The 24,790-nt window shown below is 55.5% G+C and overlaps 1 protein-coding gene across 3 annotated transcripts in view; it reads right to left on the minus strand.

The window, feature by feature from the left end:
• The window catches only part of RALGDS (ral guanine nucleotide dissociation stimulator), a 61,524-nt gene that overhangs the window by 27,061 nt on the left and 9,673 nt on the right, over positions 1 to 24,790 (minus strand). The window contains exon 1 of one of the 3 annotated variants that reach the window (XM_075772539.1): positions 18,925 to 19,062. The exons of the other annotated variants lie outside the window; for them this stretch is intronic. Coding sequence (XP_075628654.1) covers positions 18,925 to 19,047 — 123 coding nt within the window. The 5' untranslated portion in view covers positions 19,048 to 19,062. Of the gene's footprint in view, positions 1 to 18,924; positions 19,063 to 24,790 lie in introns of those variants that run through there. 3 annotated transcript variants of the gene reach the window in all.

The following is a 24,790-nucleotide window of genomic DNA, read 5'->3' on the forward strand; positions in this document are numbered from 1 at the left end:
CGAGGCCACGCAGCACGTCAGTGCCGGGAGCAGGGTCTGACCCCTGCCCCGTGCCAGGCCCCCGCTGCGCGGGCAAAGCGGGGAGCAGGGACCAGGGCACCCGCGCTTGGCCCAGCAGGGACTCAGGGAGAGAGAAACGGGGCAGATCCTGCTTCAAAGAGGCCCTGAGCCTCCAGGATGATGCTGAAACCCTGCAATGTAATTTTTGTTTTCAGAGGCAAAGAAAAACAGGCAAAACTGTTTGTCATCCACCATCCCCCTGCGCTGAGCACAGCGTGCTCTCAGCCTCCCCTGGCTCTTCCCCTCCCCTCCTCACACGCTGCCGATAAACTGCCCCACAGGGTCCGGGCAGTGGCTGCTGACAACACCAAAACCCAGACCTGTACGCCTCAGCTCCCTGCGCAGCTGAAATAACATCAGCCTCCCAGGGCCTGCCAGCCCCGCGGCTTCATTTCCGATGAGAACACGGAGCCGAGGCTCACGCATCCAGCTCTGCCGAGGGCACCAGCAGCTCCTGCCCGGGCAGGAAAGGATTAACAAAGCTGCCAGGGATGCAATATGCTTCAAACTTGAAAGTTCACCAGGCAGGAGGATGAGCGAGGACAACGTGGGCTATTGTCCTGCTTATCTGGAGCTGCAGAGGGTCAAGGGAACTTCCCAGGACACCCTGGGAAAAGGGACCCAGCCCTGCACCAGGGCCTTGTACTGCCCCAGGCAGCCCCGCACCTTCAGGGCACTCTCTTGGGGGTGAAGTGGATTTTAACACCGCCCAGGCACAGAGCCGTGGCCCTGATCCCTGCCCAGGTCACCCCGCAGTGCCAGTCAGGTCACTGAAGCTTTCTCCGCTGTGGAAAGGATGTGACAACGCTCCGCAGGTGCGGAGTCCTCAGACCCACCGGCGCGTCACGCAGAAACCGCATGATACTGCAAGATGTGCTATAAAATGAGATCAGTCGCGTGCATCGCTTCACTCGGCACACACAGAAATTGGAGGCAGCGCCTGGTTCTCTATGGCAGAAATCAGCGCCGCCTCTCTGGGCTGTAGGGTCTTTGGGAGGGCGATCGTGCTTTTCTTCGGTGTTTATCTCTAAGGGCAGTGAAATTATGGTCCACCGCTGGAATTGCTTGGCACTGGTTGAGTGCACATAATAAATAACAGCACTACTCATTTTCAGTTGGCAAAACCCTTCAAAACCCTACAGCTTCATCTGACCTCTAAGGAAAGATGCAGCTCCGTTTGATGGGCAATTTTCACCGGTCCCTTGGTTGACCACTAAAGATGGTTTCAGGGGAGAAACACTTCTGATAATGGATAATAAATAATATAAGGCAGGAAGGCAACTGAGAGGGTTTAAAAATAGCCAGCCAGTTTCCTCTCTCCTCTCCTGGGAACCTTCTGGGTCTGAAAAGCAAAACACTCAAAGCCGGGTCAGGAGCCCAAGTTCAGGATGTTTGCTCAGCGTAGCTAACCCCAAACACTCAGCTGTCAGGGACCAGGCTCTTGAAAATCGTGAGATTCAAACCAAATAACTTCTCAGGGCTTAGCATAGAGCTGAAAGGGAACAAGCAGATCGCACCCTCAGGTTTCTCCCCTATACCCTTGAAGGTCTAGAAATTGTTGGAAAATGCCATTATTTAAACACACGTGACTCCAGGAGCAGGGGATTTAAGAACATGATCAACGACTGACACATTTAAAAAAATAATAATATCATTTTACACTTTGCAAACTCAGCAAAAGCTTTTCACAGCACACTGACCATTTTGCATTGACATCAGCTGTAAACGTCCCATCGACTTCAGTGGGCGCCAGAACCGGGTGCTACGGGAAATCCCTTTGATTCTTCCCACCACTCTGCAATCAGCACTTGGCTGAATAAATACAAACCCACACAGCCACAACCGGAGCATCCCCAGATCACAAATCTGTGCTCCTCTGCTGCAGCCTCTAGCCCACAGGCTTCCCTGCACGGTAGATAACCTGGCAGATAACCCAGAGGGGCTTCTGCAAACTCTAAGCCAGTTTCCTGATTCCGCTCAATCCATTTGGGCCAGGACCTGCAGATTCAGACCTCAGTTTGTTTCTTACTAACAGGGCTCAGCGCAGACCCCAAGTTGTCTGTCCCTGGCACATCGAGCTCGTACACGCAGCCTTTCAGCATCCCCCTCAGCTCCATCCTCCAGCCCTGCCAGCGTTTGCCTTCCTTCGCTTTCATCTCATCGCTCCACTTCCGAGAAGGGCTTTCCAGCGTATTTCCTACAGGACAAAACTCACGGTGACCCAGTTCCTGTGCCCTATATTGCTGGGGCTTTTTTTTTTTCTTCTCCATTAGGCCATGGGCTGAGCGAGCGAGGCTGCCCACCCCAAAGCATCGCTCAGAAACACTTTCACAGGAAAGTCCTCCTGCAAGGCATCGGGTGTCCTGCAAACACCCCCAACGCTCCTGCCACCGTCCCAGGGCACGCACTGCCACCTCCTCACAAAACCCGTTTTCTTTGAGCTGCAGCGAGCCTCCAGCGGGACAGACGCCAGAGCAAAGAACTGAAAAAAGCTGATCTCAGCCCTGACCACAGAAGGCAAGAATCAGCCCCCGCCGCCTCTAGCCGAGCCCCTCTGGAGCATCGCACACCACCAGCTTTCGCTGTTCGACAAGCGAGTGAACCGGGACCCAAATCAGCAGCCTCCGATGGGAACCGGGCTGTTTTATGTGGGGATTGCAACATTATCCGGAACTTTGTCCCAAGTTCTGGCACCAACTCACAAGGCACGTCGAGTAAATCCCCGCAGTGCTCTATGTCAGGCTGCTTGCTATAAAATGGAGATGATAACGCTTCCGTCTATTGTAGAGGCTGGGGAAACCCTTTTTGTTGCTTTTTGTAAGGCAATTTGGAGGAAAAAAACTACCGATAGAAAAAATTTTTTAACTAGAAGTCAGGCCATTCATTACACTTGCATTGAGTCCTAAATCAAAACTTTTTAGACATTCAGACTTTAATTTGAAAGGCTTTCCTTTCCGCTGCCCAGCCTCAACTGGAAGATTATTTTATAAGAAATAATAATAATAATAAACCAGTACTATCTCCTCTTCTCCTTCAGGACCAGGAAAAAAACCTCTGAGCTTGCATAAAAAGGGAAAACAATGTCACCGGTCCATTCAGTACCATCTGTACAGAGATGTCAGGTTTGAGCAGTCGCTCCCAAAATTTGGAGACCAACAGAGCACGGCCAGCCCTCAGTCCCTCGCAGACCCAATTCTCACTTACAAACACGATCAACGCCCCTATTTAACCAGATTTTAGGGGTGAGCCACATACCACTTCCACAGCTTACAGCAAGTGTGGATTTTAGGAACTATTCCGCCGCGTGCTTCAGATGCAGGGCGGTTGGATCACTCGCTCTGCCTCCAGGTTTTGGGCGTTCCTCGGGGCCGAGCAGGCACCGCGACCTCTTGGTGCTGGTAGGGAAGAAGGCTGACTCGGGCTCTCCCGCACTTTGTGCCCCTTCTGCCTGTTCTCCAGCTGCGACACCCCCTCCTGCCACGGCCCCCCACGGGCAGCTACCGATTAAGAACCGGGTTCATTCAGGAACGCAGCTCTCCTCCAGCCTCTCTGAAGCACGCCAAATGTCTAACACAGCAAGGCAAGCTCCTAATTATTGTCAGTTCCTCTGCTAGGAAGCACACAAAATCCCCGGGCAATTAGGATCTAAAACTCTCCATCCAGCTATTCTGTGTTTCATTTCCTGCAGCCCCTGTGCACAGCTGGGCTACAGCATCTCCTGCGGAGGCTGCAGGCTCCCGAAGCTCAGCAGCGGCGATGCAATTATGCCACAAGCCTTGGAGACTCAAGAGCTTGCAGGAATATTTCTCCTCGATCCTACTTCTTATGCCACCCACCTGGCCGTAGCATTTGCGCATCTTCCATTAGGGCAGCAAGCGACAACACAAACCTTAGTCTTTCAAGCTTGCTGACCTCTAAAAACCCAGCAGAACAAGGCCAACGCGGCGGGTACGGGGGAATCAAGCCACTTTCTAAGAAACAACTGACCACAGCACGCTTTGTGCGGGCATTTCTGGGGAGAGGCGCCTCGACTCCTTCGCTGCAAAGCGCCGCACAGCCATTTACAGGGAAAAGAAAATACTCAGAAAAGAGGCAAAATATAACTACTAACATGAAAACATGCCCAGAAAGCCAAAGATAACAAGGTCCACCTTGTGAAAAGCACCTTACAGCATTTTGCAGGGCACTGATGGCAGAGGCACGCAGCAAAACATGCACAACAGCTTGCCCAGAGCTCACTGTTTTGAGAGGATCGTAAAACACCCAGCGAGTTTTGTTACGGACCATCCCCACACCGAGAAGGGGCTGCAGCTGCGGGTCGCAGCATTTTCCTTCCCCACGTGCTTCTCCGCTGCCGGCGGCGGCGAACCCCGAGCGTGGAGTTCAGCAGGCATTAAACCGCTGAAGCCTGATGCGCTGCAGACACGCCAGAGCTCCTCTGGTAAGGACTATTATTTCTTGAGCTGTTTGTCTTTAAAGGCAGCTTTTATCTCCCTATCACCTTTCTGCCAGAATGTTTCAGTCAGCTCTTTTAACAAATACCACCTAAGGTGCTTGTAACCAAAAGAAAAAACAGGAAAAACATTTTTCTGCGTTGCTTAGCGATGAGCGTACGAGGAGTTCGAGTCTCCCAGGTGCTCAAAGTTGTTGTAATTTCCACCCCTGCCTGCACGGGTCCTCTGCCTAGCAGTTGGGATAAGAAAAATCACTGGTAGAAAAGAGGGGAAAGGTTATAAAGCCACAAAAGTTGGCAGGGAAAGACGGGAATGGGTGTAGCCCCTGAAGATAGGGGAAACTCCCTTCTGAAATCAAAACAGCGCTTCTCATCAACCAGGAAAATAAGCTGAGCCGGTGAGATTTCATTACACGTTGGAAACACACATCTGCGATCGCTGCCATTGGGCAAGGTCCAACGGTGGCAGTTTCCTGGTAAAGCACCCCGAGCCTTGCAGGGTCCCCCAACAGCTGGAGTCACTTTCCCACAGCCAGCGCAGCACCCCGAGCCCCTCGCTTCCCGGAGGGCACCCCGGGCGCTGCCGGCCCCTGCCCAGACACGGAGCGGCCAGGGGCTACGCAGATGCACGAAGCAAAGTGAACCTGCCTCCCAGCTGCACCGCTTCACAAAAGAAGCTCAACCCATCAAGGGATTTACCAGGCATAACTTATTGCCCTCATTACAACCTTCGGCAAGGGAGGTTATGTGCTGGATTTTCGCGCACGCAGCTGCTCCTCCCTCCAGCACCTTTGTACCGTGCTACTGGGGCCTGACTGGGAGCACCAGCTCAGCTCAAAACGCTGCTCTGTTAAATATGCAAAATATATACTGCAACAAGCAGCTGGGGACAGCCTATGAAACAGAGCGGCATCACCCGCTGTTACGGCTTTGGGGTGCTCGTGTCTTTGCTTGTTTAGTGCCCCCCCCCCCCAAGCCCCCCTTCAGCCCAGCGCTGCCCCCTCCAAAGCAGCCGGACAGCAGCAAGCGCTCCCTGGCCAGGCTTGTGAGCCGGGGTGGAAAAGGAACAGAATGAAGTTCTGGCTCCGCTCACCTTTCAAAAATACGTTCAAGGACAGGCAGTACATTTTTCCACCAATGACAACCAGCCAAAATGACACATTTAGCTGAATCGTGTAAAAGGAGACTCTCGGAAACAAGAGGCTCTGGCAACTGATTAAGAGAGAAATCCCAGCGGATAACGAAGAAACTTTGCTCGGCAGAGCGCCTGTCCTCGTCATCAGCTCCTATCCCTGCTCTCGCTCGTGCCTTCCCTGGCCGGCGCAGGTGGGTTGTGCTGCTGCAGCCACAAAGGCGACACGTACACGCGCATCGCCTGCGCCGGGCAGACAGACAGACAGACAGGGAACTCGGACCGGCCTTTGGGTCCCGCTCTCCGGCCATCCCACTGGCTCTCCTCCTGGGCCAGGGAAGGTGGAGACAGACTCACCCCCGGCCCTCCGCCCGGGTGATGGGTCCTACCAGCACGCGTGGGGCATCGCCGAGCGCCTGCACTTGCGCTATAGCTGGGGACGTGCTCTGACCCCACGCCGCTTGTTCTCCCTGCGGACAGGGATGCAGGTTTGCACCCGTGTGACTACCACGACTGATGGAAACACCTCCCCGGCACACTCAGCCTCAGCTCCCTGAACCTGATCAGCACCATCCGTTCCCCTATCCCTGGAGCGACGTGTCTGAACACACGTAGGGGAGGGAACGGGGCCGTGAAGCTGCTAACAAGTCCAAGAGAAACGCGATGCCATAGCGCAAGCACAGGGAAGCGCGTAGAGTTGCTGTGTTGCACAAGATTAAATTATATCCAAAGCTCAGTTTAAATGTGTGACCCAAACAGGCTGCAAGATGCCGGGCTGCAGTGCCAAGCTGATCTGAAGAGCTACAGGTAGCAAAATAAAAGATTTACCTGTAGCTTAGGTTTAGTACAGAGACTTAGCCCATACAGGAATAAGTCGGAACGGATTTAAATGCCAGATCCTGGAAATAAGTGAAGCAACAGTAAGGTGTACCACACACATAATGTAAATATCTGAGGTTACTTAAAATAAGACATCCAGTTAAACAGGAACAAAGGCCCTTAATGGGGGATATGGAAAAGGATGTTCCAACAATGGTCCTGTATCTCCTTCAGCTGCACAAACGTCAGGGAAAGCATACATCAAAACCTGGACGCATCGGAAAGCCGCCGTGAAAGCTGCAGGAAAGCTGACTTGATCTGAAGCGAGAAGTGAAACCTTGGAGCCAGGCTCCGTCGGAGCGAAGAGCTGATGTGATTGAAAGCGAGCAGCCGAGAGAGGAGCCAGAGGGCCCGGAGCAGCCGCGGGGACGAGGGAGAGGAGCCGCAGCAGGAGCACGGCAGGAGGGACGTCCAACAGCTGGACCAGCATCAGCGCGCCCGGGTGCTTGCCGACACCGTGCGGCCCCCGCCAAATCATTTGGGCCAAATTCACCTTGGTCTGGGCTGGGATGCAGTGAGCGGACACGAAAATATTCTGCTTTCACAGCCCGAGTACACGCTTACTGGTGTCGGCCACGTGAGAGCCAGGAAATCAGGCTGGCAAGAGCTGGAAAGGGAAAGTTTCATTGCCCAGCCCCGAGCCGCGTTTTGCAGAGATGAAACAAACACTCACAGGGCTGAAAAGTCAATTAAGAATTGTAAAAGTCTTTTAGCATTCCCAGGTATTGTTAGGCCCTCAGACAAAGGATGTTTAAAAAAAAATTATTTTCCCTTTGGTAATTACCATTTAAAAGGTTTCCGCTCTACATTGTTTTAGCAGGGGAAGTTACTCCAGGGCCTCGCTCAATGGCCAGCAAAACTCTTTTTGTTGTGGGCTTTTGGCATGGAGGAGCAGAGTTCTTCCAAACAATACTGTACGCCGGTGGCCCAGGGCCAGATTTATCTCTCGGTTACAGTGGCACAAATACCAACAAACTCGGCGAGCGCTGAGTCACACCGTGGCGCTGAGTCCGGCCGCGGCGCCGCTGACCCTCCCAACTTTCTACCTTCGGTTCCATGATTGATGCTGTTTTTCCTTCAAGTCTTGGCTCCGGGGACCACGTTGAATGCCGAAGAATTTCAGTTTTCATTAAAATAAAAAGGTCATCCTGTGAGCGCTGAAACTACTTGTGTTGTTTCCTATGGTTTTGTATCTCGAGACAGTCTTTGGTGCCTAAAGATGTATGAACCGAGAATGAAAATGTTTTTGTGGTTTAAGTGTTTATAAGAAGCATCTCCCACGTGGATTTTCTGGTGTCTAATAATACATGAACTCATGCTACAGATGTTTTGGGGCATTTACAAGATTCTTTTCCTCCTCTCAACCATCTCATTTCATCATATTTGCAGACTTAATTATCAGTGAGCCCTCGGCCAAATTTGCTTGAAGCAGGCCAGCAGGTTCAGAAGTTGTTTGGGGAGAGAGGACACAGGCAGACAGACACCATGACAGCATTAGTCTCATTTTGGTAGGAAATCAGATTTTAAGAATTTTCTGCCCCCCCCAGTTGCAGGGGAAAAAAGCTAGAAAACATGACCCGCGCATTTGGAGGAGGGTCAGGGACCAGACGGCGAGTGAAACAAGCTGCTCCCTAAAGATCTCATCCAGCTCCAGCAAGACCTTCTGCAGCACCGAGGCAGCATCCTGCCCCCGATGAGCTCCTCCCAACTCCAGCTCTCGTGGCACAGAAAGGATGGGCTGATTAATCCATTCCTCAGTGGCCAACATTGTGGCAGGTCAATTTTTTTTAATCTCGGGATTATATACATATCGATGGTTAATTACCCCGTAGCTATTTGCAACGCGCTGGTAAGAAGCCGTGTCAGTGTTTCCATTACACGTGGGCGTGTAAGCCGGCGCCACGCAGGTGCAATGCCAGCCGGGGCATTGCAAAAGCCAAACCCCTGGAGAGCTTCCCTTTCCCCCTTCCTCACGTGGGGCCCCGGTGCAGATTCGCCGCCCGTTGCAAAGCTCTTTTCCGGAGCGGGTTTGCAGCGAGAGGGTCGGGGCAGCGGGTAGGCTTAGCTGGCGAGGGCCCCTGGAAATTGAGGTTTGTTGTAGGTCTCGGATGGAGTCTGGTGCGACAGGCTGGACGGTCAGCAGCAGCCACGGCCCCGATGCGTGGAGACGGGGTCCTGCCTTGTGTTGGCCCCAAAATAACTGGGGATGGATGGGGCCAGTTCCCGCCAGGGGCGAGGGCTGCAGGCGCAGAGGCACCGAGCCCTGCGCAGTGGGGAAAGGTGGAGCTGTGCCTGGCAGCTTGTCCGCCCCCTCCCCTGTGTTTCCCCCATCCCTCCACCAAATGGAAAGGGAAATCCGGGATTTTCAGCTGCTTTTGATTCCCTCTTGCTCCGCACACAGCAGGGTGGGAAGGGATTAGTCTCCATTTCCTGGCTCCAGCCAGCTCGCAGGGCTGCCCAGGCGGGACCCCCCCGGTCAGGGGCTCCCCGACCCACGACCGCGACGCTGCCGGATCCTGCATGGCTGCAACAGCTGTCTCCATCCTGCCTCTCCTCATCCTCGGTGCATCTCCCCAGAGCCCCCAGACGTGCCTCCCAGCTGCTCTGGTCGGTCAGCCCAGACTCTGGCACTACAAACTGCATTTCCCCTCCTTCCTCGCTTGGTTGCAGTTCCTTACTTGTACTTGATTTCCAGCACGGGAAGTAGAAGTGCTGGGGAGAGTACTATGATGAAAGAAAACCACCCCAGACTCTCAGAGCAATGCACATAGGAGCCTAAAGGGAGAAGAAAAGCAGAATAACAGAAAGGGGTTATTTTTAAGGTGGGTTTTTTGGGCGCTATTTCCTGGCCGGCAGGAGAACAAGCTCCCTCGTCTCGGGCCACCAGCGTTACCGGGGGTGCTGCTCTGCATTTGCTTCCCTGTCACCAATATCACAGGCAGACACTATCGAGATTGTCACACTGCTCATCCCAAACAGCTCCTCAGCACCTCCGAGGCGAGGACCTGGATCCTGCCAGCTGCCCTCCGGAGCTCACCGCACCCAGCCCCAACCTCCAAAGGCAGACGGCAGCTGTCAGCAGGATGGGATCCCAGAGGGAGCACAGACCCGAGGTGCCCAGCCGCTGAGCGCTGCCCCAGCACACCCAGACACAGCCCCAGCATGAGCCCAGAGAAGCCGGGAGAGGAGGGAGGACACAGGGCAGAGGAGACGTGCGTGAGTCTGCACATCAGATGACACAAGAAAATCACCAGTCCTTGGATGTAAACAGCCCTTGGGGTTCATAACATCAAGGCTTCACTTTAAGATAGAGGAAGTCTCTTACCATAAAGGCGCAGAGGAAGACGAGCACCTGAGACGCTGCTCAGGACCAGCATTCGCACGGAGGTAAAGCCTGAAAGTCCCAGCCGCGGACCACAAGGCCAGGGAGCACACTGCCTCTCCAGACAGCGTGCGTGATGCCACACACGTGACTCCCGGAGCCGGGAGGTAAAAATACCAAATGTCACAAGTTCTGCCCATACCGAACCACCAGCCCGGCTGGCCCGTTACATTACGGCACTGTCATATGACAGAGCAAACGGCCCGTCGCAGGGCAGGCGGGTCTGGCAAGAGCCGTCTCCTCGGGGTGAGATGGAGCCAATCCTTTCAGCAATGTTAATACAAAAGCAATGCAATTAAAGCACTCCAGGTTCAGGACAGAGCCAACGCTGAGCTGCATCGAGCTGTCCTCCCTTACTGTTTTATCACCTCGCAAACACATCACACTAAAACCAGAGACGCTATTTGCATCAAAACAGCACTCAATATCCAGCACTGTGGCCAAATCAAGCTGTTTCAGCACAGGGCTCCTGGCAGGGTAGTTCCTTCGCATTATCTGAAGCTCACATGGCTAAATTCAGCGTGCTCTGAATACAGCAGCAGTGCCTATCTGTGCTCGGCAATGCTTAAACAAAAGAAAATTGCTGTCTTATGCACGGGGACACTGGTGTGCAGTGAGGGTCAGGGGATGCACCGAAGCCACGTGTTGGCTTTGGAGAGGTGCCGAGAGCCCCGAGGCATGTTGGTGCTGGCCAAGGAGCAGCCACGCAGCGACCGCGTGCCACCCCGAGGATGCTTCAGCAACACCACGGACTGCAAAAGCAGAGCGTAGTCAGCAAGAAGCGGTGCCACCTGCATCTGCGGCAGCAGCCACGTCCAAAGGCAGGCAGGGTCCAGCTCAAGGCCTTGAACTGCACGTCAAGCACACAGAGCACAGCACCCCTCTGCTTCAGTACTGCCGCTCTCTGCTGTCTCAGCTGCAGCACGGCCCCGGGGCTTGCTGTTTGCTGCCAAAACAGGGGGCAAATAAATAGGGCCAGCTCCGATGGAGTCGCTGGGTGGGAGATGCCCAGGGCTACATCCACGCTCTGCTGTCACATTTGCGGCTGTGAATAGGGTGAAAGCTCCGTTTCCCCTGTGTTTGCAGCTGGCACATTCCAAACCAAGTGGCTGTATTGATGACAGCCTCGTCCCTGGGCCAGCCCCGCTGCAGGATGCGGCACGGGAAGCCGGGCAGAGGAGGGATGGGGCCACACTGGCAGGCAGGAGACACCCACACATGATCTCTGCTTAGGAAAGGCAGGGTAGCCAGGGCCAAAGTGCCCCCGTGCTCTTGCAAAGACCCCGACAGGGCATCGCGACCTGCCTGTGGTCACCTGTAACGTGCCAAACCAGTCAGTAAGCCGGACTCGCCTTATTTGAGCACACGCGGACACCAAGCAGCCCCGGCAGCCCTCGTAGCGCACTCCGGCGACAGCTGCTTCTGCAGGCGCTGCGCTGAGCCCCGATGCAAAGTGACAGATGACAGCAAATTGTATTGACGGGCCCTTATTGAATCGAACCGTCAGGAGGCAGCTGCTCCGCGGCCCGCTGCCGATCTGCTGTTCATCGGGGTGCCCGGCCCTGGGGTGCAGGGATGGAGCCAACTACCGACAGCAGCACGTGGGCACCAGGACCCGGCTGTGCATTCCCGGCAGTGCCTGGAGCCATGGAAAATGCTGTGCTGAGTTTGAGGGTCCCTCCGGTATCGTCAGGATGAAAAGGGAGAGCAGGGAGCGAGAAAGCAGGAAGCACAGAGAAGAGATCCCATTTCACTTGAAAAAGGGAAAGTGCAAGAGGCAGAGCCTGTACCTCTCGGAGATACACATCTACAGAGTAAAAGCTGCAAGAGGAGCAAGCTCTTACATTGCCCTCGGATTTCAGACAGAAGCTGGTCCTAAAGGATGGGAAGGAAGAGCAAAGCAATGGAGAAATGCTCTAGGATGTCACCTTGAACATCAGTTCGTGTCCTTAGCTGGAGACAGGTTGTAATGCCACCAAAGTTGGTGGGCTAGCCTTGATTTACAGCAGTAGAGGATGTGGCACATAGCGTTTTACCTGATTTTCTTTGCAGTTTCTGCCCCACAGCTAGCGCTAGCAAACACAGATCCAGCCAGGCCACTTATAAAATATATTGAAAGCAGATCGATTGAACAATTACTGGAAATGTCAGCTCCTTCTGCACTTGCAGCGCATGGAGAATCAGCATTGCTTTAATTGCACCAATAACTCCATCAGGGCAGCAACGAGAGCCGGGGAGCACCCAGTGCTGCGGCACGCGCAAGGCAGCTGCCTGGAGATGCCGCTGGTGTGACCAAGCCTGACCTGCCAGCTATGCACGGGCCAAGCACGGACGCTTGGTGAGCACCACACATCTCAATCTGCAACTGGGGCTTCCCAGAGGCGATCGTGTTCAGGCTGTAATGACAAACCCTCAGGCAGGATGAGTGCCCAAGGCAGGCGGTGCCCCAGGGAGCTGCATCAGACGCTGGTCAAGGCTCCAGAGGTCTGGGTTTTCATTTCACTTTGGCATCCCTTGTCTGCCTGGCTGCATCAACACAGTCCTGCTAACTACTTATTTAAAGTGTAACCCTGATATTACTGGCCCAGCACTCCCACAGCTGTATTTCCCTTGTTTATTCAGCCGATGAACACAGGAGGACTCTGCCCACTTTAGTACCAGCGAACCAAACGCAGCAGCGATCGGTGACCCTTTCCCCATCTCTAAGCCAGTGTAAATACTCGGCTATCACGCCAACCACTCCCTCTCTGAAGCCTCCCCAGGGGCTGGAAACAGCGACTGCCAGCACCCCAAAAGCTCCTGGGACAGCCGCTCTGCCAGCGGCCAAAGGCGCATACAGGAGCGCCCATCGCCTCGCGCGTTCGCAGCTCGGGGGGGTTTAGCCGGCTGACGGGGCAGTGGTTAGGTACCCTCCCCCAGCACTGATAAAACCAGCGCAGAGGTACAGATGCGGCACAAGGGTTACACACGCCGCCCTGGTCGGCTGCGGCAGCACCCACAGCACAACCGCGGGAGCCGCGGACAGGCTTGAAGCTGCTCCGTACATGCACACGAGGTGTCGGATGGGCTCAGCCCTCAGCCTTGCCAGGGCAATTCCCAGAAATCCCAAGACTTTCCAGCACACTCCTGGATTTCTGTCCTTGCAAGTGAGAATTCAACCTGGGAGACTTTTTCCATAGTTTCTAGTTTTCTCCAAAGAAACCCAGTGACGATTCACCCGAGGGAAAAGGAGAGTTTGGCCAAGAGCAGGGATGGAGGAATTTGTTGTTTTTGACTCTAATTGTGGTCAGGAAACAGTCCCAGCACTCATTTTCAGCTCCTCCCTCTTGATAACATCTACCATAGACAGTGCAAAAGAAACAGCCTTTGATATAAACACAGCGGAGTTTGATTCATTACAGGGCTGTTTGCAGCTATCGCTTCACCCCAAGCTCGGCACGGCTTCAACCTACGATTGTCGCAAGCACCAAACCCCCGGCCCCGCTCGGCTCTCGGTTACAGCCTTCCCGCCCCCGACGTGCGCAGGCTGGCAGAGCCGCACCGAGCGAGCGGAGGGGTGCTGCGGGGGCTGCAGGAGATACCGAGTGTCTCGGCCCCGGCAGGGCTCAGTTGCCAGCAAAGGTTCACCAGCAGAACAAGAGGATTTCACACCGTGCAACCCACCCCGCTCGCCAACTCACCCCATCGCCCGAAGGCGCCCGCTGCGGGAGCTGAGCCCCACTGACCCAGCGTGCAGGAAGCATCTATCCCCCAGCCCTGGGGATTCAGCCTTCCAAGCGTGGCCAGGAAGGTGCATTTCCAGCCCCTTTACGGTACTATAAACAGGATGGCCGTCATTCCTGCTGTGGGACACGACCCTCGAGTGCTGGACTGAATCCCGAGGCCAGCTCTGGTGCCCGTGGACTAAGCAGATCCCTTCACCCCATTCCCACGAGGATTGATTAGTTGCCATTTACACAGCACTCCAAGGTGATACTGGTGCTGCAGATGGGAACAAAGAAGCTGGAAATTAGTAGCTCATTACTGCTGATCTGAAAGTTTTTCTTCTATGTGCCAGAGGACAACATTTCACCCAAGATACCCAGGTCGCAGTCAGCCAAAACACTTAAAGCTCAACTGAATGAGATCTCAAATGCGGCAGAGAAAAAGCCTCTGCTACAGCAAACCTGGGAACTAATCGTTTGTTCCCATCTCCAGCTCCTCTGAGCCTGGCTCTAAGGTCAAACTAAGCTTTTATCTTCTCCTGTATTCCAGTACGCTGGGAAAAAAGTAATATTAGAGGAATAAATTAGCATGTGAAATGTAATTTAACTAATTAGCCCACTGGAGTGGAAAATATTTGCTAACCACTTTGAAGTCAAACTGACTGCACTTATTTGGATGTCACAGAGGAGAAAGGAAACAGGCAAAGATGGGGAGACCGCCAGGACAGGCTCCGGAGGATGCAAGTGCCTAAGCAGGACACTGAGAACTTCACCTGATTGTTTCTCTTCTCACCCCACAGAGCCGCATTAACTGTCCAACCGGGACACAGTTGTGCTGGAAGAGACCAAAGGCTGTGCCGCAACCCCCTCTCGCTTGCCATTTACTGGACATTGCAACAAGGCAGTGTTTCCCAGCGATTTTTGCCATGACGCAGGGCTGGGTCAGCTGCATGGCATTAGCCTGGGACTCCCCGGGATGCACAACCGCGAGCGGACCGACCCGTCGGGCAGCAGGGATGCACTGGGACCGTGCGAGATGGAGACGGGCCCGGGCGGCAGCACCCACCACCACGGGCCATCGGCTCACTGGTCCTTCCCAGCCCTGTGGGCTCCCACTCACAGGGAGCGGATATTGCTAATTAAGCTGACAAAACAGCATGCCATAAAGCGCCGTCATATTAGGGAACTGCCCGAGATGCCACAAAAAGCCGTTATATCACTTGCAACAGTCCGTTCATTGATTTCCCCATTTCCCAGATATAGAAACTGTTGCTCTTTTATTAGCAAAGCTTTGGAAATCCCTACCCATAATAGCAAGAGAGGCGCCCTGGGAAATTTTGCAACTGCTGTGGCTGAATTATGAAAGGGAGGGATTGACAGCCCCATCGAAAGCTAGCGAGAGAGACAGAAACGAGAGCCCCCCGTGCCCAACACGAACCACCACGTTGGGGGTAGCCTGGGGGGTGGTGGTCCCTTTCCAGCCGGCCGCGGGCACGAGCAGCCCACGTCTCTCCATCACGTCCAGCGGCCTACTGCCGGCTGGTGAAACGCTCCCCAGGGAGCCCTGCCCCAGCTTTCCCGAAAAACAGGAGTTTGAGATGTCGGCCCAACCGAGCCTCTGCCCCGAGGGAACGGGCCCGAGCCGGGGCATTGCCTGGCTCCCTTGCTCCTTTCGGAGGCCAAAGCCCTGCTCCCCCGGGTGCAAGGGGTCAGCTGTGCGTCCAGTGACTGGATTCGCAGCATGAGGAAAGGCCATTTTTCAAGCCAGGCCTTCCCGCAGCTATGGTCCAACTGGCGATGGAGACTGACAGACGGGATCCTGCAGAAGAGCTCAGCTGGGGTTATTTCCACACTCTGCCTTGCACGTGTGGGAGATTGGGGCCAGAGAGATGGCAGGATTTGTCCCCCGGGGAGGGCAGAGACCTGACAGCAACCCGGGTGTGCCAGGTCCCAGCGGGAGCACGCGCGACAATGACCGGGTGCTCCGGTGGCCACACCAAAGCTGGTGCCAACGGGAATCGGGCGCAGCGAAGCACAGCTCTGCTCCCACGGCTTTCAGCTTTGTCCCACACCTCCCGCCTGGGTCTCCAGTGCCGCTGCACCCTCCTCCTCCTCCCCCCGCAACGCTCCCATTCCTCACGGTCGCATCCCGGCTCCTCCGCCTCTCCCTCTGCCACTGTCCCTTTGCTGCTGCAGGAGCCTGCACAGCAACTCCCACCCAGGGGGACGGAAAACACTCGTCTGACTCCTCACCCACAAAACCAAACAGGGTCCTGAGGAGAGGACGGTTTCTGAGCGCTCCGGGAGCTGGCTGGCTCTGACACGGAGCGCAGCCCACGGCACTGCTTCTCTGGCGGTGGTACCAGCTGTGGGGAGGGGAGGGCAGGGAGGGCTCACCGCGGGGCTGCAGGGCGTTTTGGGAAGAGGGGAGCTCGCTGGTGGGACGGGATGGCTCCTTTTGCAAAGGGCAGGGAGGGTTGCAAAGCGCCAACTCAACTGCGGAGATGCACATGCCGACCCAGAGCACCTTTGCAAAGGGCTGCGGGGCTTGGGGCAGGCGGGTCTCCCTTCCCACGAGGTTGATTTGTTTTACCCTCTTCCATCCCTGCCTCCCGCAGATCTGCTGGAGCGCTCCCGCGCTTCCAACGGGTCAGGGAGGCAGCGCTGGGTCAGGGCCAGCGCGCTGCAGCACAGGCAGGGTGCCCTGGGTGTTCGGCCCTGGTTCAATCAGTTTCTGGACCCCCAGCTCTTACTGGCCTTCCTTTGGGTGTGAGCATCCAAAGGTCCCCATGTAACGCAGCTCCTGTATCTTTCCCATCCTCCTTGTGCCATCTCCAAGAAGAAAGGCAATTAATGAGCCTGAAAGTCCTGAAATAGAGGGGGAAATGCCAAGGCGGCTCCCTCCACCATGCCCACGCAGACTGGCAGAAGCGACGGCGGGGAGATGAGCAGGTACCTGCACATGGGTAGGCGTGAGACACCAAACCCTGCCTGGCTGGGGGGAATCTGTCAGCTGTGAAAGGAGTTTCCCCATTGCTCCACAGACAGAAATGCTGCTCGGGACTTCCCCACCGGCATTTCCCCGCTGGCCCGTGCTTTGCAGCAGAGGGAGGTGCCAGCTCCGCGGGGGCTGGGGAGCCACTATGCCCCCGCTTTCCAGGAGCGCAAAACGGAGCGAGCATCCTCAGCCTTGAGGCAGCAGTACACGAGCTCGGAGAGGCAGAGCAGTTCCTAATCTGCCTCCTGCTCACGGGTGCCACCAGCCAACGCTCACCCCGGGGGTCTCATCCTGCTCTGCCCAGTGCAGCAGAGGGCAGGGGATGGAAGCACCAGCAGAGCCCTGAGCTGGGAGAGGTGATCGCGGCCAGGAACCGCCCACGGTACACACGGTATACACGCAGAGACTCAATTCAAGTGCAAATGGGGATGCTGGAGAGATGCTCCCAGCCTGACCTCAGGGCAGCTGAGTTTCCACAGGAAAGGCTAACCCTTTCCATCCTGCACAATGGAGCTAACGCCCCGGCAATGACCCGAGGGCTGGGGACACCCCGATGTGCCAGATTACTGACCCTCACCCTGACACAGCTCCTGGGACTGGCTGTGACCCAGCACCCGCCAAGGGGTTAGTGGGACTCATTAAAAACCCAACCAACCAACCAACACCCCCTTAAAAATTTATTTTCTTTTCTGTGGTAAAACCAGTAATAAGATGAGCAAGCAGGGGTCATTTCCAAGCAACCCAGGCCAGAGCATCCCCCACGCCCCGTCCCAGGTGAGCGCAGGTCTCCAGCGCAGGGTTCCTCCTCTGCAGAGAGGGAAGCCTCCACCTCTGTTGGGCAAACCCTGAGGATCCCCCGTGCTGCACCACAGGCCGCAGGGAAATCCAGCGCCAGATTGCACTACTGAGCAGGAATGGATACCGCGTAGCGTAAGCCTTGAGAAATCTGCTGCTTAAGAATCAAGCATCCAGTCGCTGGTTCATCCACCTCATCCCAGGCTCCAGCCACCTCCCAACGCCTGGCTGCCCTCCCTCCTTCCCACGCACGCTGCAGGAGGCACCCGCGCTTTCGGGGCGCTTTTCCCACCCCCGGCACACCCCACCAGCTCTGCAGTGTCCCTCACAGGTATCCTCATTAGTGCAGCAACGCAGTAGATCCCGGCAAAGCCCTGGGGTGTTTCTAAATATAGGAGGCTCCCTGCAAGCCCCCTGTCCCTGCAGAGACGCTTGCAGGCTGCTGAGCTGGGGCTGGGGCTTTCAACCCCTGCTGAGATCCAACACACCACCCTGCAGGAAAGTCCTCCCTCCTCCAAGGGAAGCAAGCTCATTTCTGTACCATCACTTCACCTCTAAACACACAGATAAGGTAGAAGAGAAGGTAACATTAACCATGACATATCAATTGTTTGCCATCAAGAAAATACAGATTTCAGGCTCCTGCAGTGACAGTACAAACACTGAATACACACAGCAAGACCACGGGCTTCTCCCTGCTCCAAAAATCAAAGGAAGTTTTGCCTCAGGTTTTAACCGCACCTGGATCACACCCAAAACCCTTGCCCAGGTGGGACACTGACCACTCACCACCCACCAGCTCTGGAAAGCATTGCCCCTATTTCGGGCTCTCCAGGAGCTTTATCACAGGGTTCCTCCTTGCACAGTCAGATTCAAGGTGTATTTCTGCAAGGGGCAGAGTTAAGGTGACAAGAGGAGCCCTGACCAGGAATCCCCTGACCGAGCACATCGGGGAAACCTCTGCCTCAGCGCTGCAGCCAACGCCAATTTTTGCATTGTGGACCAAACCCTGCATTTGGTTGCAGCTGCAGCACAGCAGCCGAGCGAGAGGGCAGGACTGATGCCCACACGGATGGCAAGACCCGGCAGGGCAGTCACCAAGGTACGTGAAGGCAGAGTCGAGCTCTGCAGCCCATCGCTGCCTCCCAGGTTCTCACACCCATCGGCCACCCCAGGGCGGCAGAGCCAGGGCACGCACAGCAAACGCTCCCTTTTACGCTGAGCAACAACACAAGTCGTCTTCCACATAGGAAGGCTTCCCCTCCCTCCCAAACTACTCCTTTCATTTTGGTGCCCTGGATTCAGCAAGTGCAAGACACGATCTGCCTCCAAATACACCGCTTCAGAGAGGAAACGGTCACATCTGGAGGCGGTGCCAGCTCTTGGCATCTTTAACTTTGCCAGAAGTTCACCACCCCTGGATAGCGCCGGGGTGGGGTCACGGCACCTCTCTGCCCCTTGCACACCCACCCCATCCCTGGAGCCAAAATCGAGCTGGTGGCTCGCTCGCCTTCTACTTACATCGTCATCCTGCACGCTCAGGGGGATATCCAACATGCACATCTGCACAGGCTGCACCAGAGCCTTCTGCACGTTGAACAAAGGTTTTGCCTCCATCTTCCCGGGGATGGAGGGGCTGCTCATTCTCTCCCTCTGCCGCTCCTCTTCCAGGAGGAGGTCCAGCCCAGGCAGCGAAACAGATTGGAGATCTCTCCCTGCTCAATTTTGTCAGCACATCTTACCAACAGCTGCTGCTTCTGCTGCTCTAAGAGGTCTTATTTCCTTTCTTGCAAATCAAAGAGCTGTGAGGAACTGCACCAAGAGGCTGTGCGTGCGCGTGTGTGAGCAAGTGCGCCTGTGTGTGTAGCCGGCGATGTTCCCGAGGTCGGTGAAACAGCCCTTTGCAAGCAGCATGCCGCGGCACGCCGCCTTCCCCCAGCCTCTCCTTTCTTTCAGGGCAATCTTGGTGCTGGCTCCGGCTGTTGCTTTGCACTGGCGTGAGGTTTTCAGCCTCATCTACATGCGTGGCACTCACAAACCCCGTGCATTGTCTCACAGACACAACAGGTCCTGCCTGCTGTTGATTTCTGATTATGATCAAACCGTGTCTGCAGCAGCTACAGCATCTCCCTCTGGCTGTTGTGGCAAGCGAACAAGCAGGGCTGGAAGGATGAGAGGGTGTAAGGCAGAGAGCGTGAGTGATCGGAGCTGGAGCCTCCCCTTTTCTTCCCTTCCCTTCTTCCATCCCTGCTTTCCATTGTCGGAGGCAGTTTCAGCTCAACGCCTCCAAGGACCACAGCGAGGCTTAAATAATTCACATCAAGAGTGTGCTGGGGAACCTTATGGCACTGAAAATGCAGCGTGGCACTGGAAGACAGTGCATATCGGTGATCATTTTGTTTGCAGGTCAATTCTATGCAGAAAGTTTTGCCCAGGTGAGCATGGCACTGGCTGCCTTTTCCACGAGAGCCTGTGACTCCAAAACAGGGTTTTGCTAAAGGGAATATGGCACAAAATGGGGTGTTTTGGCTACAAAGAGCACCTTTCTACAGAATTTCCACCAACAGTAGCAGTAGCATGAGAGAGTTGACGTGGAGCAGCACGTGTATCACCGGCACACAGGTATCGCACAGATGTTACTGCTCAAGCAAACAAGCGTAAGCCTGGGGCCAGGTCCGTGAGCCAACTTCGCACCCTCGTCGGCTGCAGAGACCAGGCGTAACAACTGGTGGAAACACCCGGGTGTCTCTGTGCAGGGGGGACAGCAGTAGAGAAGCAGTTTGGTGGGTTCATCAAGCTGCACCCAGCGAGGGGAGTCACTGGGGCTGGGAAGCACCCGACAGAGGGGCCACGTCAATAAACCGTCCCCATTGCCCTCAAACAAACAGGAGTTTACGTCCTTACAGCTGCCCTTCTTGCTGGGCGCAGCGGGGATGACAAAGAGGGTGAGCAGGCCCTGCTCCAGGCAGGCGTTTCTGGGTGGTTTCCCACGAGTGCAGGCAGCAGCGGGTCCCACTTCGGGGCCACGAGAAGGGCCAAGGTCTGGGACCGTCCAGCCTGGTCCCGGCTTTCCCAAACCCAGCTGCTGCCCGAGGCCACAAGCCTGGCTCACGGCACGCCTGGGTTTCAGAGCGGCGCCGAGGAGCCCTGCTGAGCCGGGCATTCCTGCGGCGTTAGGTAAGCTGGGCTTGGCAAGCCCCGCTCAGCGCCCAGCCAGCACCGGCCCCGCTCCCTCCTGGCCTCCCCGGCTGGGCTGAGTCATTCGCACAGGAGCCAGAGCCGGCCGAGATGCTGGGGTTAGCGGGTCTCACACACGGACCCTCCGTGCCGCTCGCAGTCAGAGCTGGGCACCTTCCCAGCACGCCGGGGCAGAGCGTGGGACTGCAGCCGGCTCCAGCCCTTCGTTCCCAGGGGAATCGCAAGGGTGAGAAAACCAGTGCTTAAATGCTGCTGGAACGGGAACTAATGGACAAGCCTGGAACAAGACCAGATAGGGATAAACCCACCATAAATAAGTTTTAACTGGAAATTAGAAGTTTTAACCTCCATATGGCAGCAGCATAGGATGCTGAGGGCAGCGCTGCGGCACGCTGGGAACGGCCTCGCAGGGGAGCAGAGACAGGAGATCACAGCTACAGCACGTGGACAAAGCACTATTTCCAGGGCCATCTCCCAGCTTCTGGCCAACAGCATTCTGGCAACTGTCTGGCTCTTTTCGTGGCTGAGAGGCAGTGCCACAGCCCAGGAAACACCCTGGCGTGGCCAGTCGCCACCCCTCTACGTACATGATGTCTTGGTGACTCAACGCAACGTGCATGCCCATGGAGGACAGTTCCACATTCACACTGCCATCACCAGCAATGAAATTTGCCCCCAGCACGGGCAGCACCCACAGCTCTGGTTCCAGGGAAGGTGATTCAAAGCCGTGCTTCAGCCCCAGCCGCGGTTACCCACCTCCCCGCAACAACAGGTCGGCAGAGCCCGGCTTTCCAATAACAACTTCCAGTAACAAGCTGGGCTTGGCCAGCCAGGATCGCACCTTCCAATGGGCCTAAGTGACGGCACCAACATCCTGAGATGGACGCAGATTTCACGCTCAAGTGCCAAAGTCTCCAAGGGCTACCATCCCCAGGAACCCACTTATCATCCCGCCCAGCAGCTAATGTTTCCCATGGGAAGAAGGGCCTCTGCAAAGGTGGTGTGGAGGTGTAGGAGTGCCATCATCTGCTGGTGCCTGGGTCTGTGGGTCTCTGATGGGACACGAGAGCTACTGTGCGTGGAAGGCTTCAGCCAAAGGTAACCAGCCAGGTGTTGTGGGCATTTGCAGTCTCAGAGACAGCGTGAAACCCTCCCCTCCTCTCTCGGGGCCAGCTCGTGCACGTCCACCCACCAGTCTCCCCAGACACCTGCATAAGTCACTGGGGAACGTTAACTGTCCTTCAACAGAAACCTGCAAAGTGGTTTTGAACAATTTCCCTTTGGGAGATTTTAAGCCGAAGTACAAGGCAAAGATTCCCCTGGAATCAAACCAGCCCAGACAGGATGATCCTACGCAGATTTTTTAACAACAGCCTCATCCTACTCCTCCTCCAGTCTGGCTGGTACGAGTGGAAATGGTGCTACGATGCCAGATCCTCCAGCAACAGCAGCCGAGCACCTTTAACTCAGCACCGCATCGGTAACAAAGAGCCATCCCCACGGGCACAGGACTCGCTCCCTGCTGGAGCCCAACGGCAGCGTGTGCCAGCCCAAGGAGCTGGGAAGCCCTGCAAGGGATGGAGGAGAAACCTCCCCCTGCTCTCACCTTACCCCAGCTGCCACTTCTGGCGGACAGGGAAGCCCCAGCACAGCCACTGATTCTTCCCCATTTCATTTTGCACTGGGGCTTTATTGTTTCCTGCAGATCCAGCTGAGCAGATAAAGCCCATCATGAGACCTCACTGCTTAGCAACCATTACTGGAAAAACACTGTTTTCCAGTAAGAGTCTTGGCAGGAACAGAGCAACTGCAGGGCAAATAAACTGCGATCCCTACGCCGGATGCATCCTGCTCCCAACTGCTCTACTGCTGCCCCAGGGAGAGACTGACTCCTGCATTGGGAAGCGTATCTATGCCTTAAGGTCTGACCAGCCTCCGCTACCCTGCGAGCACATCGCTTCGGGCACACTGTGGTGGACCACAACTGAACCTCTGCAGAGGTGGATGCAGGTTCCAGTGACAGACTCATGCCCAGGAGGATCCTAGTATGCTTACAGCTGCGATGCTGTAAACATTCGGAATGCTCCAAGAACCGATGACCAACCTCTCCCACCACGTTGGTAGCTCCTTATGCCAAGCGACTCCTGAGGACAAAGGCCCACCTAAGGAAGGCTGACTCCAATGCTTGATGCAGTCAAGCATCAAAGACTCCACAAAATTAAAGACATTCACAGAAATAACAATGGCAAGTTTGTTTTTCAAAGGAAATTGCAACTCCACATACTGTCTGCAAGCCCACAGATGACTGCATCCTGCATGTGCATGAGAATGCTCTCCTTGAGGAGAAATGACACTAAACTGACCGGTTTATTTTCACTGTGTGAGGCTGATAGAAAGGCAAAGAGGAAACAAGGCAGCATGACGAGTGAAAGGCAAATGGAAAATCCCAACAGCTCTTCCCCTTTGATACTTATCAGTAATAGAAAGAGGAAATCTGCTTTCGAAAACACAGAAAACCCAATCTGATAGCAACCCCCTGAAGAAACCTAGCATTTACAAAAAGCCTATGGGTAGATTTAGAGAGGCAGATAGAGGCGCAGACATGAAGGCAGATGCCTAGTGGGACTTCAGGGGACCACAAGCAGGTAGGATACCTGCGTCTCAGTGAAAATCAAAGGCACCTTGGTATCTAAACTCATGGGTGCTTCTGTATATCCCATCTGAAATCTGTCTTATCCCGAATGAGTGATGAGAACAAACCCTACTGATTTGTGTCTGCACCCTTTTTTGGGGGATTTATTTGAAGAAGCCATCCTTGTTCCCTCAAAGTTACTCGTGATAACAGCCACGGCCTGTGCTGCACCTCACATCTCTGGAAAGCCCGACTGGCATTCAGCATCCTGAGCCAAATAAATTCCTGCGCTCCCCAGAATAGACACGTATGCAAAATTAATTCACAATCAAGCCCACGCGAAGCATAAGATGGCCTTTTAATAGGTGCAGAGCAGCAATTACCAATGCAAAGTGAAAGCCAACGAGCATTTAAGGGGAGGGTGGAGGAAAACCAATTAGTTTTCTTGGGATTTCTCCACACATTTGCCACTGGAGGGATTTCAATGTTCACGTTCCCCTGGGGGCTGAGTGTGCGCCCTGGGAGCCATCACGTCCTGGTGGGGAGGGAATGGGGACGCTTCCCCACGGCCTCCCCCTCCGCGGTCCCGTGATGCGGCTGTGCTGGACCAATCTCCATGGAGACGGTCACTGCAGCAACGGAGACCAGAGGTGCAGCTCGCGGGGCTGCGAGAGGATGCAAACGAGAGCGAGGACCACCTCTCCCCCACAGGAAAGGGACCGTCAGGTACCCACACGCCTCCTTTCTGCTTCTGAGACTGTTTCCCTGTGTCGGCAGGATAAAAGGGCTCTGCTGCTTATGATTCAGCTGCCTCATCCCGTGCTGAAAGCGCTTTATCCGGTTGAAATCAGTCCCACGAGAGCTGGTAATATTGAGCTGTCATGGTGGGTACGGCATCGGGAGGGAGCCGAGCTCGAGGCTGTCATGGCAACAGTTTATTGAGTTTCCGTAAGAGCCCTCCGCCCGGAGACAGGGACAGAGCCCAGGCCGGGGGGCACTAACGCAGCAGCCCCCCCCAGGTGCGCAGGGCTGGGGAGCCCAGGGTGGGCAGCGCTGCTCCAGGAGGGGAAACCCACCACTCCGGCCACCGCACGACTGCTCGTGCGCAGGGTGGGGAGGGACCCGTGGCGCTGGGCAGGTGTCATGGAGCGGCTCCCCACTGCCTCCCGCCCCGAGCGGCACCGGCACCCTGCACCACCACGCTGCGGGAGGGCAAGGAGGAGTATGGCCACCATACAACTCCCTGCAGTTTAGAGCCACCCCCGGCACCCCTTCCTCGCTCACCCCAAAACTAACCTCAGTTTCGCACTAGGCTGAGCCCTTTTAACGACATCTCCCTGGTCTGCCCACCCCACGCAGGCTGCCGGAGAGACCTGGGCGCAGCTCTAATGTGGGGAAATCCCTGGCGCAGGCCCTGCACGTGTTTTGGGCACATACTGCTGGGACGGCTGTATTCGTGCACGGGTGCCCAACCTCCCAGGCCGGGCGTGCACGGCAGGCTTAGGAGCTGGGGGCTGCAGAGGTGCTAGCGCGGGAGGATGCCACAAACTGCCACGT

The sequence above is a fragment of the Balearica regulorum genome, chromosome 20 (assembly GCF_011004875.1).
Source record: "Balearica regulorum gibbericeps isolate bBalReg1 chromosome 20, bBalReg1.pri, whole genome shotgun sequence".
Lineage (NCBI taxonomy): Eukaryota > Metazoa > Chordata > Aves > Gruiformes > Gruidae > Balearica > Balearica regulorum.